This window comes from Cynoglossus semilaevis, chromosome 17 (genome assembly GCF_000523025.1).
Source record: "Cynoglossus semilaevis isolate Cse_v1.0 chromosome 17, Cse_v1.0, whole genome shotgun sequence".
Taxonomy (NCBI): Eukaryota; Metazoa; Chordata; class Actinopteri; order Pleuronectiformes; family Cynoglossidae; genus Cynoglossus; species Cynoglossus semilaevis.
The window spans coordinates 1,392,513-1,404,942 of NC_024323.1; the positions used below are offsets into that span (position 1 = coordinate 1,392,513).

General features: G+C 42.2%; 2 protein-coding genes and 1 long non-coding RNA gene across 4 annotated transcripts in view; 2 read left to right on the forward strand and 1 right to left on the reverse strand.

Moving 5' to 3' along the window:
* The window catches only part of prkcsh (PRKCSH beta subunit of glucosidase II), an 8,166-nt gene extending 4,679 nt beyond the window's left edge, over positions 1-3,487 (forward strand). Inside the window, exons 12-18 of the mRNA XM_025064155.1 lie at positions 15-83; positions 271-340; positions 445-534; positions 623-697; positions 782-881; positions 2,076-2,238; positions 3,118-3,487. Coding sequence (XP_024919923.1) covers positions 15-83; positions 271-340; positions 445-534; positions 623-697; positions 782-881; positions 2,076-2,222 — 551 coding nt within the window. The 3' untranslated portion in view covers positions 2,223-2,238; positions 3,118-3,487. The remainder of the gene's footprint in view (positions 1-14; positions 84-270; positions 341-444; positions 535-622; positions 698-781; positions 882-2,075; positions 2,239-3,117) is intronic.
* Positions 3,488-9,832: 6,345 nt separating this feature from the next.
* The window catches only part of elavl3 (ELAV like neuron-specific RNA binding protein 3), a 19,308-nt gene continuing 16,710 nt past the window's right edge, over positions 9,833-12,430 (reverse strand). For both annotated transcript variants that reach the window (XM_008329225.3, XM_025064690.1), the window contains one exon: positions 9,833-12,200. In XM_008329225.3, coding sequence (XP_008327447.1) covers positions 11,852-12,200 — 349 coding nt within the window. In that variant the 3' untranslated portion in view covers positions 9,833-11,851. The remainder of the gene's footprint in view (positions 12,201-12,430) is intronic.
* The window catches only part of LOC112488439 (uncharacterized), a 3,208-nt gene continuing 2,848 nt past the window's right edge, over positions 12,071-12,430 (forward strand). The window contains exon 1 of the long non-coding RNA XR_003052477.1: positions 12,071-12,130. This is a non-coding gene — a long non-coding RNA (uncharacterized LOC112488439). The remainder of the gene's footprint in view (positions 12,131-12,430) is intronic.

A 12,430-nucleotide genomic window follows, 5' to 3' on the forward strand; every position in this document is an offset into this window, starting at 1 on the left:
CGAGGCGACTCAAGAGCAGAAGGATGACGAAGACGAGGGAGTGATGCCACCCTACGATGACAAAACCCAAAGCCTCATTGACGGTAAGTGATGTGTGCAGAACTGGGTGAGCATCAGCATCATTTGAGCGATACTATGACACAGAGGGAAAAAAAAAATAAAATCCATACCCACTTATTTTATATTCCAAGATGGAATCGTTTTATTCAGTAGGACAAAGTCATTTCCTATGTTATCTGATTGCTTTTTGTTTGTTTGTTTGTTTTTTAGCTGCTCAGAAAGCCAGGGATGAATTTAACGAGGTCGAGCGATCGCTCCGGGAAGTTAGCGATCAGATTAGGTGAGTGGGTTTTTTTTTTTTTCCATTAATGTAAACGCAGCGTGTGATTCAATACCTATTTCAAATGAGGAAATCTTTACATTTTTATTCGCTTTTGTCAACAGCAACCTCGAAAAGGAAATCTCCTTTGACTTTGGTCCTAGTGGGGAATTTGCCTATCTCTACAGCCAGTGCTATGACTTAACAACAAGCGAGTACGTGTATAACAGGACGTAATTATTTACGTTTGTTATTTCTTCCTCCCTTTTCAGCATCTATATATATTTTTTTTTTTTCCCCCAGATACATCTACAGGCTCTGTCCGTTCAACAGAGTGTCTCAGAAACCCAAATTCGGTGGATCGGAAACCAGTTTGGGGTGAGAACTTCTTCATTTTTTCTTCTTTTTTTCTTCTTTTTTCTTTTAAGCTTTGGTCTTATATTAGACTTCATTCCTCTGTAGAACATGGGGGAAATGGGCCGGCCCTGAAGATGATGTTCACTCCGTTATGAAGTATGAACACGGACAAGGATGCTGGCAAGGTCCTAACAGATCCACCACTGTAAGTCGTGCCAAAGTTAGAGTAACTAACAAGGCCAATTCACACAAATTCGGTCGTGCGTCCGCAGAAATCGGATGGAAATGTTCTTTTTGTATTTATTTTTAGGACATTTATAGTATTAGTATTAAGACAAGTACAAGTCGCATCAGCCAAAAAATGCATAATGAAGAGGGGAGAAAAAAAAGTCGCACCAGTGCCCTCTAGAGGCTGTCGGTGTGAAAATAACAAACATGTCAATTTTCAGTGGTACAGGAGTAGCAGATACTGGTACACAGGACTAGAGTGCCCTCTAGAGGCTGTTGGTGTTAAAATAATGAACATGTAAATTTTCAGTGGTACAGGAGTAGCAGATACTTGTACCTACACAAGACTAGAGTGCCCTCTAGAGGCTGTCGGTGTGAAAATAACAAACATGTACATTTTCTGTGCCCTGGCCTACACATCTGCCTTACACGCAAAATGTCCTGGGTTCGAGCCTCAGAGTAAACACATGCTTTGCGCCTCCTCTGGCAGCCTTTATGCAGGCAAAAACTCGCACTGAATTTCTTAACTGTAGAACAAATAGGAATCTTCAGTCTAAAGTTGCAGGTTTGAGTCTTTCTCGAACTGGATCACAATAGTTGTTTTTCAATAATGACCCACCCACTGTACAGTATACAGTATATTCTCCACTGTAGAATAAAAAACATTGAAAATAATAGTTAAATATCTCTTTTTAAGGTAACCTTGCACACCTACCCATGTTTAATTTGGTCATTATTGTCTCCTTTTAAATTTTAATGCCGCTGTAACATCTTGAGAAGCTCAACTCTGGCCTCTCCAGGATAATGTTAAGCAGTACGAAACCCCACTCCAGGGTTGGTCTTAGTTCGTCCTCTCTGTTCCCCTTGTATACAAACGTGTCAGTTCTCAGTACCATGTGGAAAAAAACTGTTCTGAAAACTCAGTTATTCTTTGTCTGCTCACTAATACATACCAAAGAAGGCGTATATACGGGGCTATATACTGGCGAGCCAACTCTAGTACACGTTTGATATCTCAGGCCAAATATAATTACACTGCGGACCAGATTTGGGGCCCCCGAGCCTGAGTTTGTGAGCTCTAAATTAATTTGGATTTGAAGAAAACTTCAAATGTTGCGTCGATTTATTTTCGGGGAAAAACACTGATTAAAGATGGACGTTTGTCTTTCAGGTCAAGTTGACGTGTGGAACGGAGACCGTTGTGATGTCCACGTCGGAGCCCAGCCGCTGTGAGTACCTCATGGAGTTCACCACCCCCGCCGTCTGCAAGCAGCCCCCGGCCCCCGAGTCCAGGCCTCGTGAGCACGTGGAGCTCTAAAGTCGGTTTTGGTTTTGTGAGTAACTCTTGAGTCTTCGCTTTCTGCTGCCAAGTCTGGTCAACAATAAGAGTCTTTATAACCCAATAATTTTCCCAGTTAAACACGGTGTCACGAAGTGTTATATAACAAAAAAAAAACAAAACACTACAGCGTGTAGGATCTCAAATACTACAACAGTACATTCTTTCTTCGGCTGCTTAGATCTACAGCATATGTAATACTCAGGTCAACACTCACATTTGTGTCTATGGTTAACATGAGTGTCCAATTAACCCCATCCACATGGTTAGAATTTCCAGGTCTATACAGAAAAGACCGTAAGTTAGAGCTGGCACTGACTAGACCAGGGGTGTCAAACTCAGTTGTAACTATAAGACTGTATAGCTTTGACTACTCCATAATGTATTAATACATGTTTCTGCAATTGATGAGACACAATGTGTGGCCACACAAAATGACTTGGCAGGCCGCATTTGGCCCCCCGGGCCTTAAGTTTGACACATATGGACCAGATCATGGCTGTCAAAACTCATTTTTTGGTTCAGGGGCCACTTGCAACCTTATTAGTCAAGTGGGCCGGACCAGTACAATCACACGATAATACTTTTTTTTTTTTTAATTTATATTTGTTTTTTTGGATATTTATTCATATTTAATGATGATAATAATAATTTCACAAAACATATCCCGAACATGAAGTGGTTTGTGTGTTTATTTACAATTTCAAAAGTCATCAAGCGGGCCGGTTTTTTTGGCCCCGCGGGCCGCATGTTTGACACCCCCCTGGACTAGAGCGATCACGTGGGCCCGTGCCGTTCTTCACCTTTGGCAACCGCAAAGTCTCAACAGATGCAAACAAGCCACTGAAGTGACTGTGCTTTTCCTCTCTGGCAGATTGCCCCTGAAGGACCAGGCAGTCACTACAGCAACAACCAGGTTTCCAAGCTGTGAGCCACGCTGCCATGGCATCGCTCACAGAATAAGTGATGGAAATTCCAATGAGTCAAAAACATTTCCACCTTCCATTTGTTACCTGTCAGGTTGATGATTTTGTTTTTTTTCTGAGTTGGGTCAAATGGTGTCATTCCATGATTTTTTAAAAATTTTATGTTGTCTATTATAGTAGAATAATCCCCATTGTGAGCGCTTTGTCATGATTAAAACGTAAAGACACCTCCAGTGTTACTGCATGTGTCGACAGCACTGGTGGTTGAGCAGTTTCGACTTCTGTGGTTTGTCTCTATTAAAGATTTCCGGAAGGCTCTCTGAAATCTTTTTTATTTTACCACTGGTTTCTCACGTGGTTCCCTAGGGATAGGGACCACAGGAGCATTTCTTTGGGGGTCAAAACATTTTCCCGCCATTTTCTTTATCCCTTCGTCTTTACGGTATTTACTGACTTCCTTGACTTGCGTTGAAATTCCATTCCCGCTGTACATTGGTACCTATGTCACTCACCTACACTAACACGGTGGTAACATCTTAATCTAGGTCCTAGATTAAGGACCTAGATTAAGGGCCTTGAGTTTGATATGTGTCAAACTCAAGGCCCGGGGGCCAAATGTGGCCCGCCAAGTCATTTTGTATGGCCCACGTGAGGTTTTTTAAACTGACGTAAACAAACCTGTTTTCCACGTATAGCGCCGCGTAGCGAAATATCCGTCTGCTCGAACTCGGCAACTATAGTCACCGTGCTGAAACGTCGTACGTCCGAATGATGAAACGAGACTTTTTTTAATAAATGTATGCGACATTAACAACAAAACCTGTAGGTGGTGCACCCTCTGACATATACCGTATAGCGCTGAAGAACTCGACATCTTTCTAAAAGAAGGAGTAATGCATTTTCCTTTGCAGGCGAGTGACTGGCGGCTACATATAGGAAATGCATTCCTGGCACAAACATGACTCATTCAGAGATTTATTAGTCAGTCCTCCCCTGAGGTCCTACCCACGCATCTATCTAACTTTTATGGCTTCTAACAGGAGTGCTGCTTCTTAGAGTTGCATTGCTACTCCATATGAAGTCTGTTTCTCACTCTTCAACATTTCTGCTCCCCAAAGGAGCAGGAAAGGAAAGGATATTTTGTCCCCTTAATTTGACCCATTAAATATGACTCAGGGAATTGTTACAAAAGTCCGTCTATAGCCATTTTTATTCGCTTTACAATTCGGACTGGAGAGTATCTCAAATGAATGGGAGCAGATGTCGTTAGCATGATTGGCTAAATCACGCCGCTCGTACAGATTTGGAGATCAGACGCTCGGAATGGACCCTAGCTATAGGTGTGAGTGTGAATGATTGATTTTTTTTTTTTCATGTAACCTTTTATTAACTAGCCGAGTAAAGAAAAAGATGCTAATAATCTGTGGTGTTTCCAAATGCGTTAGGTTTGAGGTCAAATCAAAGAGGAATCTCCTTTCTCCTATCTATACATTTAGCAAAGCTCTATCGTTCTATCTGTCGTTCTATCTATCATTCTATCTATCTATCGTTCTATCTATCTATCTATCAATCAATCAATCAGCAGGTTTGCAGTTAAAGCGGTGGGGTTTGGGTTCATATAGTGTACCTCCCGAAAGACAACACAGCCCTCACATCTTACGATACTTGTTTATGTTCCAAAATGACGGAAATGGAACTGATGCTTTAGGTTCTGGTTCAGACAGACGTTCTTTGTCTGTGTGGATTTGCAGGTTGTCCGTTGAGTAATGGAAGTGTGAGTTGTTGTTTGCCTTTATACGTGGCCCTCTGATGAACTGGATGAATGTGAAGGATGGAGTCTACTTAAGGAATCATTAGTACATTTAAATACACTTCCACCAGTAGGTGGCAGAAGCTGGCTATATCAACTAAAAAAAAATAAGGCTCAAAACTGTTGAAAACGATCTCTGTGTTGGCTTTCCTTAATTCCTGTGGGTGTCTTAGCATAGTGTTCAACTAAACAGGTCCAGGTTGGTCGTGTGCTTGGGACGTTTTTTGATGTAAAAGGTTGGGGAACACGAATGAATGAGTGAATGGGCGTCAAGTCAATTGGGAATCCTCGATTTCTTCTACCTTCCCTAATGCGGCGATAACAAATACAAATCCACTTTTGTCATATTTGTAACTTTTATTTTTTTTCTGGCATGTAAAGTACAAATAATTAAACAATTCCATGAAAAAGTCTTCAAACGTCTTCAGCTGAAATCCCAGTAATAAATATCTTAGACTAAATTGAAAGGGTTTTTTTTTCTTCTTCGTCTTCTTCTTCTTCTTCTTCATTTGTTAAATTTCGACATTGTTCATTTGGTCATGTTTAGAAGTGTGAAATATTGTTCCTTTACCTGCGGATAGTGACGTCAGCAGGACTGGTTTTGATCATTTTTCAACTTTTTTCTCTTTTTTTTTTATTTGTTCTACCATTCCAGGAAATGTAAGAAAAAACATCACTAAGTCACTGCATCCCCCCCCTCTGCTAAATAAATAGACACAGAATACAGTTGGCTGAGGAACAGAAAGAACCACTCACCCCCTTCACTACCCGAGAGACTCCCAAGAAACCTTCCTGCAGCTTTTCTCAGGTCCGTTAGGCTTTGCCAAAAGTGCTTGGTTTGGTTTTCAAAGATCTTTTTTTTTTCCCTTCAGTTGCACAAATTGATATGGATTTTTTTTTTTCTTGTTTTCGTATGACCTCAGACTTCAAGTCATTTAAAAAAAAAAAAAAAAAAATGGTTTAACCCTTTCAATTTATCCGTCTGCTTAAACAGGAAAGCATCTTGAGAGTCTGCCAAAAGTCAGGATGTCTCTGTTACCGCTGGACCTTCAAATGGACCAGTGTCTCGCTTCAGGGACTGTCCATTGTCTCGGGGGGCGTGGGGGGAGTTTCCAGAGTGGTTGGAAAAAACAAGACTGTGATTAGATTAAATAATTAAAAAAGATTTTCATTCAACAAGACAAACAGAACACAGGCAGTAAAGGCATAACATCTAGCACACAGCATGTATGTTTATACACTTCAATTCGTTAAATATAGCAGTGCATTCTTTGACTATGGAGAACGTTTTTTCAAATCGTACTTCTAAAGCTGTTTTTTTCTATTTGTCCCCCTTTTGTAAGAAACAAAATGGTGTAACCACAATTTGGCAAACTGAAATTCTTTTAAACTTGCAAATGTAACCAAGGAAACCATAAATATACACAAAACATACTTTATACGAGGCAATAATCATAATCGTAATAATAATAATAATAATCATAATAAATAGTTTTTTTTAAGTTAACAATAAGTTAAAACTACAAGCTTAAAGTCGCCCCAAATAATACAAGTTTGTTGGCGCTATTTTGAAAAAAAAAAAATTTTTTTTTCTTTCCGTTTAAATTATTCAATGTTGCAACGAAAGCTATCACAGACGTTTACGAACACAACTGAACACAGTTTAATTGAAATCAAAGAGTCTAACTAAGTCTAAAATCTGCATACACCGTCAAAACTGCAACTAAGTAATGGAAGGAGAAAACAACAACAAAAAAAAAGAACAAACTGTCCCCAATCAATGCAACCGAACATAGTGACCCATGTGTGTGTGTTCCCTATGGCAACATCCAAAACACAAATATGCTAATTTAAACAACCGAGTGTCGATATAGCAACGATATGAAAAGAAAAATCACAGGAAAAAAAAAAAAAAAAAAAAAATGAGATGTGAAACTGACGTGGGCTTAAACTGATGTTGTATCAGAAAATATTCCTTTCAGGGCGTTCGCTCCGTCGATTCATCCGAATACGCAATTAGTTTGATCTCGCACGGTCATCGAGCTAAAATTAGGGGCTGAGGAAGTGAGCGTGGAAGCTTGGTAGATCTCATCGTTTGTTTGTTGTTCATTTTCCAATGTTTTCTTGAAGGAATCTGCTGCTCAGTTTTCTTTCTTTGCTTTTCTCGAACTTTTTGCTCCTTTCGCCGTCCCGGAAACCTTTCAGTGTCACATTTAATTCATTTTTTAAAAAATATATATCATTTGTTCTTAGTCAATATAAAAACAAAGCACATTGCACTAACTGTTCCATAGGAAATTTTTTTTTTTTGTCTTTTTTTTTTTTTTTTTCATATTTGATTATTGTCGTTTGCCGAAGCAAAACTGTTTCCTGCCTCGATCCTTCTCCCTGCTGTGAATCTGGGGGGGAAGAATGTTTGTGGAAGGCCGTTTTTGTTTTTTTTTTTTGGGTTGTGGGCTGTGGGTTACATCTGTGGGGTATGGGCCTTTTCTGTACTACACCTGACACCACTGGGTAAACAGCCTTAGCTGCACACGGCAAAGAAATCCCTGTCGTTTCCAACATCTCTCGCGAGTCTCTAGACGCTACGTACATCAGAGAAGGAAGTAACATCCTGTACAAAATAAGGTCCCAGGAAGCCGATAACAAAATCTCTACTGGTTTCCGAAGTAAATCCGTATGAAATCATATCAAATCTGTTTGTTTTCACTTATAAATCTACAAGGAAATGCAGGCTGTTTCCGTCGAAAAAGAATTTTTTTTCAGGTTTTGTCCTCAGTTATGTGTCTTAACTAGGGATGTCCGTTATCAACTTTTTGCCGATCTCCGATGTACCGATACCGATATTGTCCGATTCTTAATTTGTCGTCATTTCCGATTGCGATTTCAACCGATACCGATATATATGCAGCCATTTGCGGTAAACGACTCAAGTGATTCAAGAATACGTGGCGAAACCCATTTCGAGTTTTCATTATCGGACGAAAATCCGATAACGCTTCATATCAACTTTCTGCCAATATCCGATATGCCGATATTGTCCAAACGCTTAATTTCCGATTCCGATATCAACCCAATATACGCAGTCGTTTGTCCCCAAAATTGCGGTAAAAGTCTCAGGACACTACAAGCGATTCCAGCATGTTAAACTAAGACATTGCGTTACAGGGTTTTCATTATCGGAGGGAAAAAAAACGATAACGGTTCTTACAGATGTTACCTTAAGTATGCTAATATCGGACATCCCTAGCTTTCCTTGAGTTCCTCGAATTTACATATACTTACTAATACATACGGAGTCATTTTTGAAACCAGTGGAGCTACTTCTGTTCGACAACCCTATTCGCGCAACCCTAGCTTGCAACGAGACCTCCGCGTCCGTTTCTGATATGTGGTCTACGGACCATCAAGTTATCAGCCCCGCTCCGCGGTCGACTGCGTTTCCCTCCTTACCCAGACAGGTAGACGTGTCAGCAGCGGGTTAGTCCGAGAGTTTTTGAGGGCGGATCTGTACGAGTTGAACGTATTAGGTTTTGGAAGGTTTGCATTGTTGAGGATTTTAAAGGATGAAATCGTTCACAAGAAAAACACATGATGCGAATGCCAGGGGGGTTTACGTTAAAGGAAGCCTTTTGCTGTTTTGTTTTGTTTTTTTTTTCCTTTGTCGAGAAGTTTGATATGCGTTTTTTATATCCTTTGATTAAATGTGAAATGTTGGTAAATGGGAATGCTCGCAGCTGTTCCGTGTTAGAGTTTGGTTGTTTTAGGACTCACAAAAACTGATATGCGCAACTTAGATATTCAAAAAGTAACAATAAATGAAATCGTCGAAAGGGTTCCTTTACAATAAATAACATAGATTTGTACACCGTTTCTTCGGGGAATGATATAGTAAGCCTTAATTATCCGTCTTCGTACTGACTTGCGAAGCAATTCTTTGGCAAAAAATGAAATCTACCTAAACTCGAAAAAGTCATGCTCGACGTTTTGCGTTCGGTCGGTGAAATCGTTTCGGGTGTTGGTTCTGGAAAGATAGATTTGTTTTTTTTTTGTGATCGCAAGCAGCTTTTTTTTCTTTTTTTTCCTGTTAACTTTTTCGTCCGGATTGCGAGCTCGTCCGGCTGCAGCTGTGATTTCTGGGATTCCCGAGTCTAAGAACTTCACCTCACTGCACCATCTTTGAAGAAACACTGTACACAATTTCAGGACAAGAGCTACGGGGTGTGTCGAAGCAATCTGGAGTAATAGTAGGTCGACATCGGTCGGGTCATCGGTCCCACCGACTTGAGACCCCAAAATTTTTGTACTGCGTGTTTTAAATTCTTTCCCGTAGGCTTGAATGCTCAGGTTCATGTCAGACACAATGTTCCCTCACCACCTCCCTAAATCCCCACCCATACACCGCATGCTTGCCCCGCCCCCTCCCCCCCCCCCCACCCCCCCCTTAACACAGACAGAAAGCTATGCGATGTCCCAATTTTTCCAAGCTTAAGAATCTGTAAAAAGTCAGCACAAGGTCTTGTTCTTTTTGTATGTATAAAAATAGATTTATCTTTAGTGTAATCCTTTCAAAGAGATCGTCCTCTTTGGCTAACACAGCATTAAGAAAAAGCAAAAGCAAAATGTCTTGAATATAGTCGACCTTATTTAGTCTATTATCATGTGCAGATGCCTCGTCAGCGAGAGACGGCTCTCTCTGTGGTACGCGGTGAGTCGGGTCTTTAGAAGACGTTTCGTCTTGACAGGACGCTCTTAAATCTTTCATCAGGGCGCCAAAAATAAATTTTTGGTGCAGGGGAATATTTTCGAAGGGGTGGTGGGGGGTGGAAAAAGAAATACTATTTTTGTAGTAATGTTTGACTGGCTTTCCAGTTCTTGCCAGAATCGTACGCGGGTGTGACATCGTGTGTTTTGAGTCCTGTTGTTGTTGTTGTTGTTGTTTCGTACAGTTGTTTTCAGAGAGGTCAGAATCGAGGGGGGGCTTCAAATGAAACCGATGAGAAACGCAAGCGGTTGGTTTATCCATCCTCAAAGGATCGTCGATAAGCGTAGCTGTGTCGGGTATCATCGCTCGCGCGACTGCGACTGCGACTCCTCCCCGGTCTGCTGTAAATGTGCAGCCGTTAGGGACCGCGGCCTATTTTATCTGCTCGATGGATTACTCGTACGGCAGAGGCCACTTTTCTTCTTTTCATTTTTTTTTTTTTTTTTGCTGAAATGCAAAAAAATGTTGACCTCATTTGCTCAGTTAGCTCCTATCTGCGCGTTCAGCCAAGAGAACGATACCGGTGCTGTGGCTTCTTTTGCTCATTTATGCAGACCTGTCTAGACCTTGTTCAGTGTTGTTCAGCCCATTGTTTTCTGAGTAACTTTTTTCTTTTTTTTTTTTTTTTTCCCTTTCCCCCCGCAGCTTTGAATCCCTATTATGCGACAAGCACAGCAGCAGTCGACGTTCGGAAACAAACTCAATCTGTTCCCGTCGACTCTTCATTCACGCGATGAAACAAACCGGATCAAAGGCCGTCGAAGCCATGCAAACTCGTACTGCCTCGAACGACAATATCGACTAATGTGCAATTGTTTGGTTTTTTTTGTTTTTTTTTTTGAAAACGACGCAAAATTGGCCAGGACACCGGTAATTTTTCTCGCTGTTTCGTGACTGCCTCTCTCTCTCTCTCTCTCTCTCAATTTTAGCTTCTCGTCTCTCTCTCTCTCTCTTTTACCCACTCCAGAATTGCTAATGAACGCCGTCACCACGCAAGTACTGCCCGTCTGCTCGGAGTTTACAGACACAACCCGTATGCCTTGACTTCATGTGGAGGATAGACTCAGAAAACATCCTGTATCTAGACTTTTTGCCGCCGACAATCGCACTTCTCGCCCTAACGCTGACAGCCACCGCAAACGCTCTTTTTCCGGCGCCGGGTTGAAATTTGACGGGGGGGTTAGAGAAACTGCCTGTTGTTTAAGCTAGGCACCAGCTAACGCAGGTCAGGAAACAGTAGTCAAAAAGTTTCTAGAAAATGCTTACATACTTGGCTATTATGACCACCTTAAATATTGAATATATAGTTATATTTCAATAGACGTATATAAGAGAACACTGTGTGTGTGTTTTTTTTTTTTTTCCATTTACTTTTCTTTGATCTAAAAAAATTGCTGATTCAAAATTCTTAAAGTGTAAAAAAAGTGACTTCATCCACTCCAGCAGGAAGGGTTGGAGAGATATTGGGGGGGGGGGTTAGGGGGGTAAGAGTTTGGAGGGAAAATTGCACATATTTGTTCGTTTAGATTTTTTTCGCTCATTTTTTTTTTTTTTGTTCGTCGTCATTTGCCTGAATTCAATCAATGAGCGATCGGTACACATTCCGCGGAAAAAACAAAACAAAAACTGCGCTCACACTCGCGACCCGCCGGCAAACCGGCTTTGGGCGCCTTCTAATTCAATCCAGGCAAACGGAGGGGAAGGACTAGCATGTCGTGTGAAGAGGGAGAAAAAAAAAAAACGAAAAACTCCACTGGTGTGTCGGTTGAAAAACTCTCACGTGTGTATGCCCCGCGTATGGATATGTTTGGCCACGTGTGTGTGTTCGGGTATGTGTCTCTGTGATTATCTGCATGTCTTTGCTCTGCGATAATATACTTTGAATTTGTGTAGAAATGTTTTAGAGAGAGAGAGAGAGAGAGAGAGAGAAAGAAAGAGAGAGAGAGATAGAAAGAAAGAGAGAGAGAGAGTCAGAGGTCGGCCAAGAGACTCAGTCCAGGCCGGTTTGTGGAGTGACAAAACAGGAAACTCAGTCTGCTCCCCCCCCTCCCGCGGGTCGAAGTCGTCGGCGTCAGGGTCGGCCTCGCGCCCTCGCTCGCTCGCTCGCTCAGGCCTTGTGCTGCTTGCTGGTCTTGAAGGACACCTGCAGCACGCGGTCGCCCAGGCGGTAGCCGTTGAGGCTGGCGATGGCCATGGCAGCCTCGTCGTAGTTGGTCATGGTGACGAAGCCGAAGCCCTTGCATTTGTTGGTGGTGAAGTCACGGATGACCTTGACGTTGGTGACGGCGCCGAACGGCCCGAAGAGCTGCCACAGGACGCTCTCGTCCGCCTCCGGGGACAGGTTGTACACGAAGATGCACCAGCCGGCTCCGGTCGGACCGGTGAGGTTGACGCCGGCCAGGCTGGTCATGCTGTCGATGGTGATGGGCGAGAATCTGGGGAAAAGAGCAGGAGAGCTACCATGGGTGTCATTCTGAAGTTCTCCGTCACATTCTCTGCTCTACACTGCCCCCTGTCGGTCCGAAATGATAAGGCTGGCGCACAGGGCACTGGAGTTCGGGGGGGACTCCACCTGCATTGTCCTGTACGCGGGCATCGCACAGTTGGCACCAAAAGTACCCGTTTCGTACGGATCGACAATCCGTACGAAACGGGTACCGTGCGGGAGTTTCCCCCCCCCCTCCTC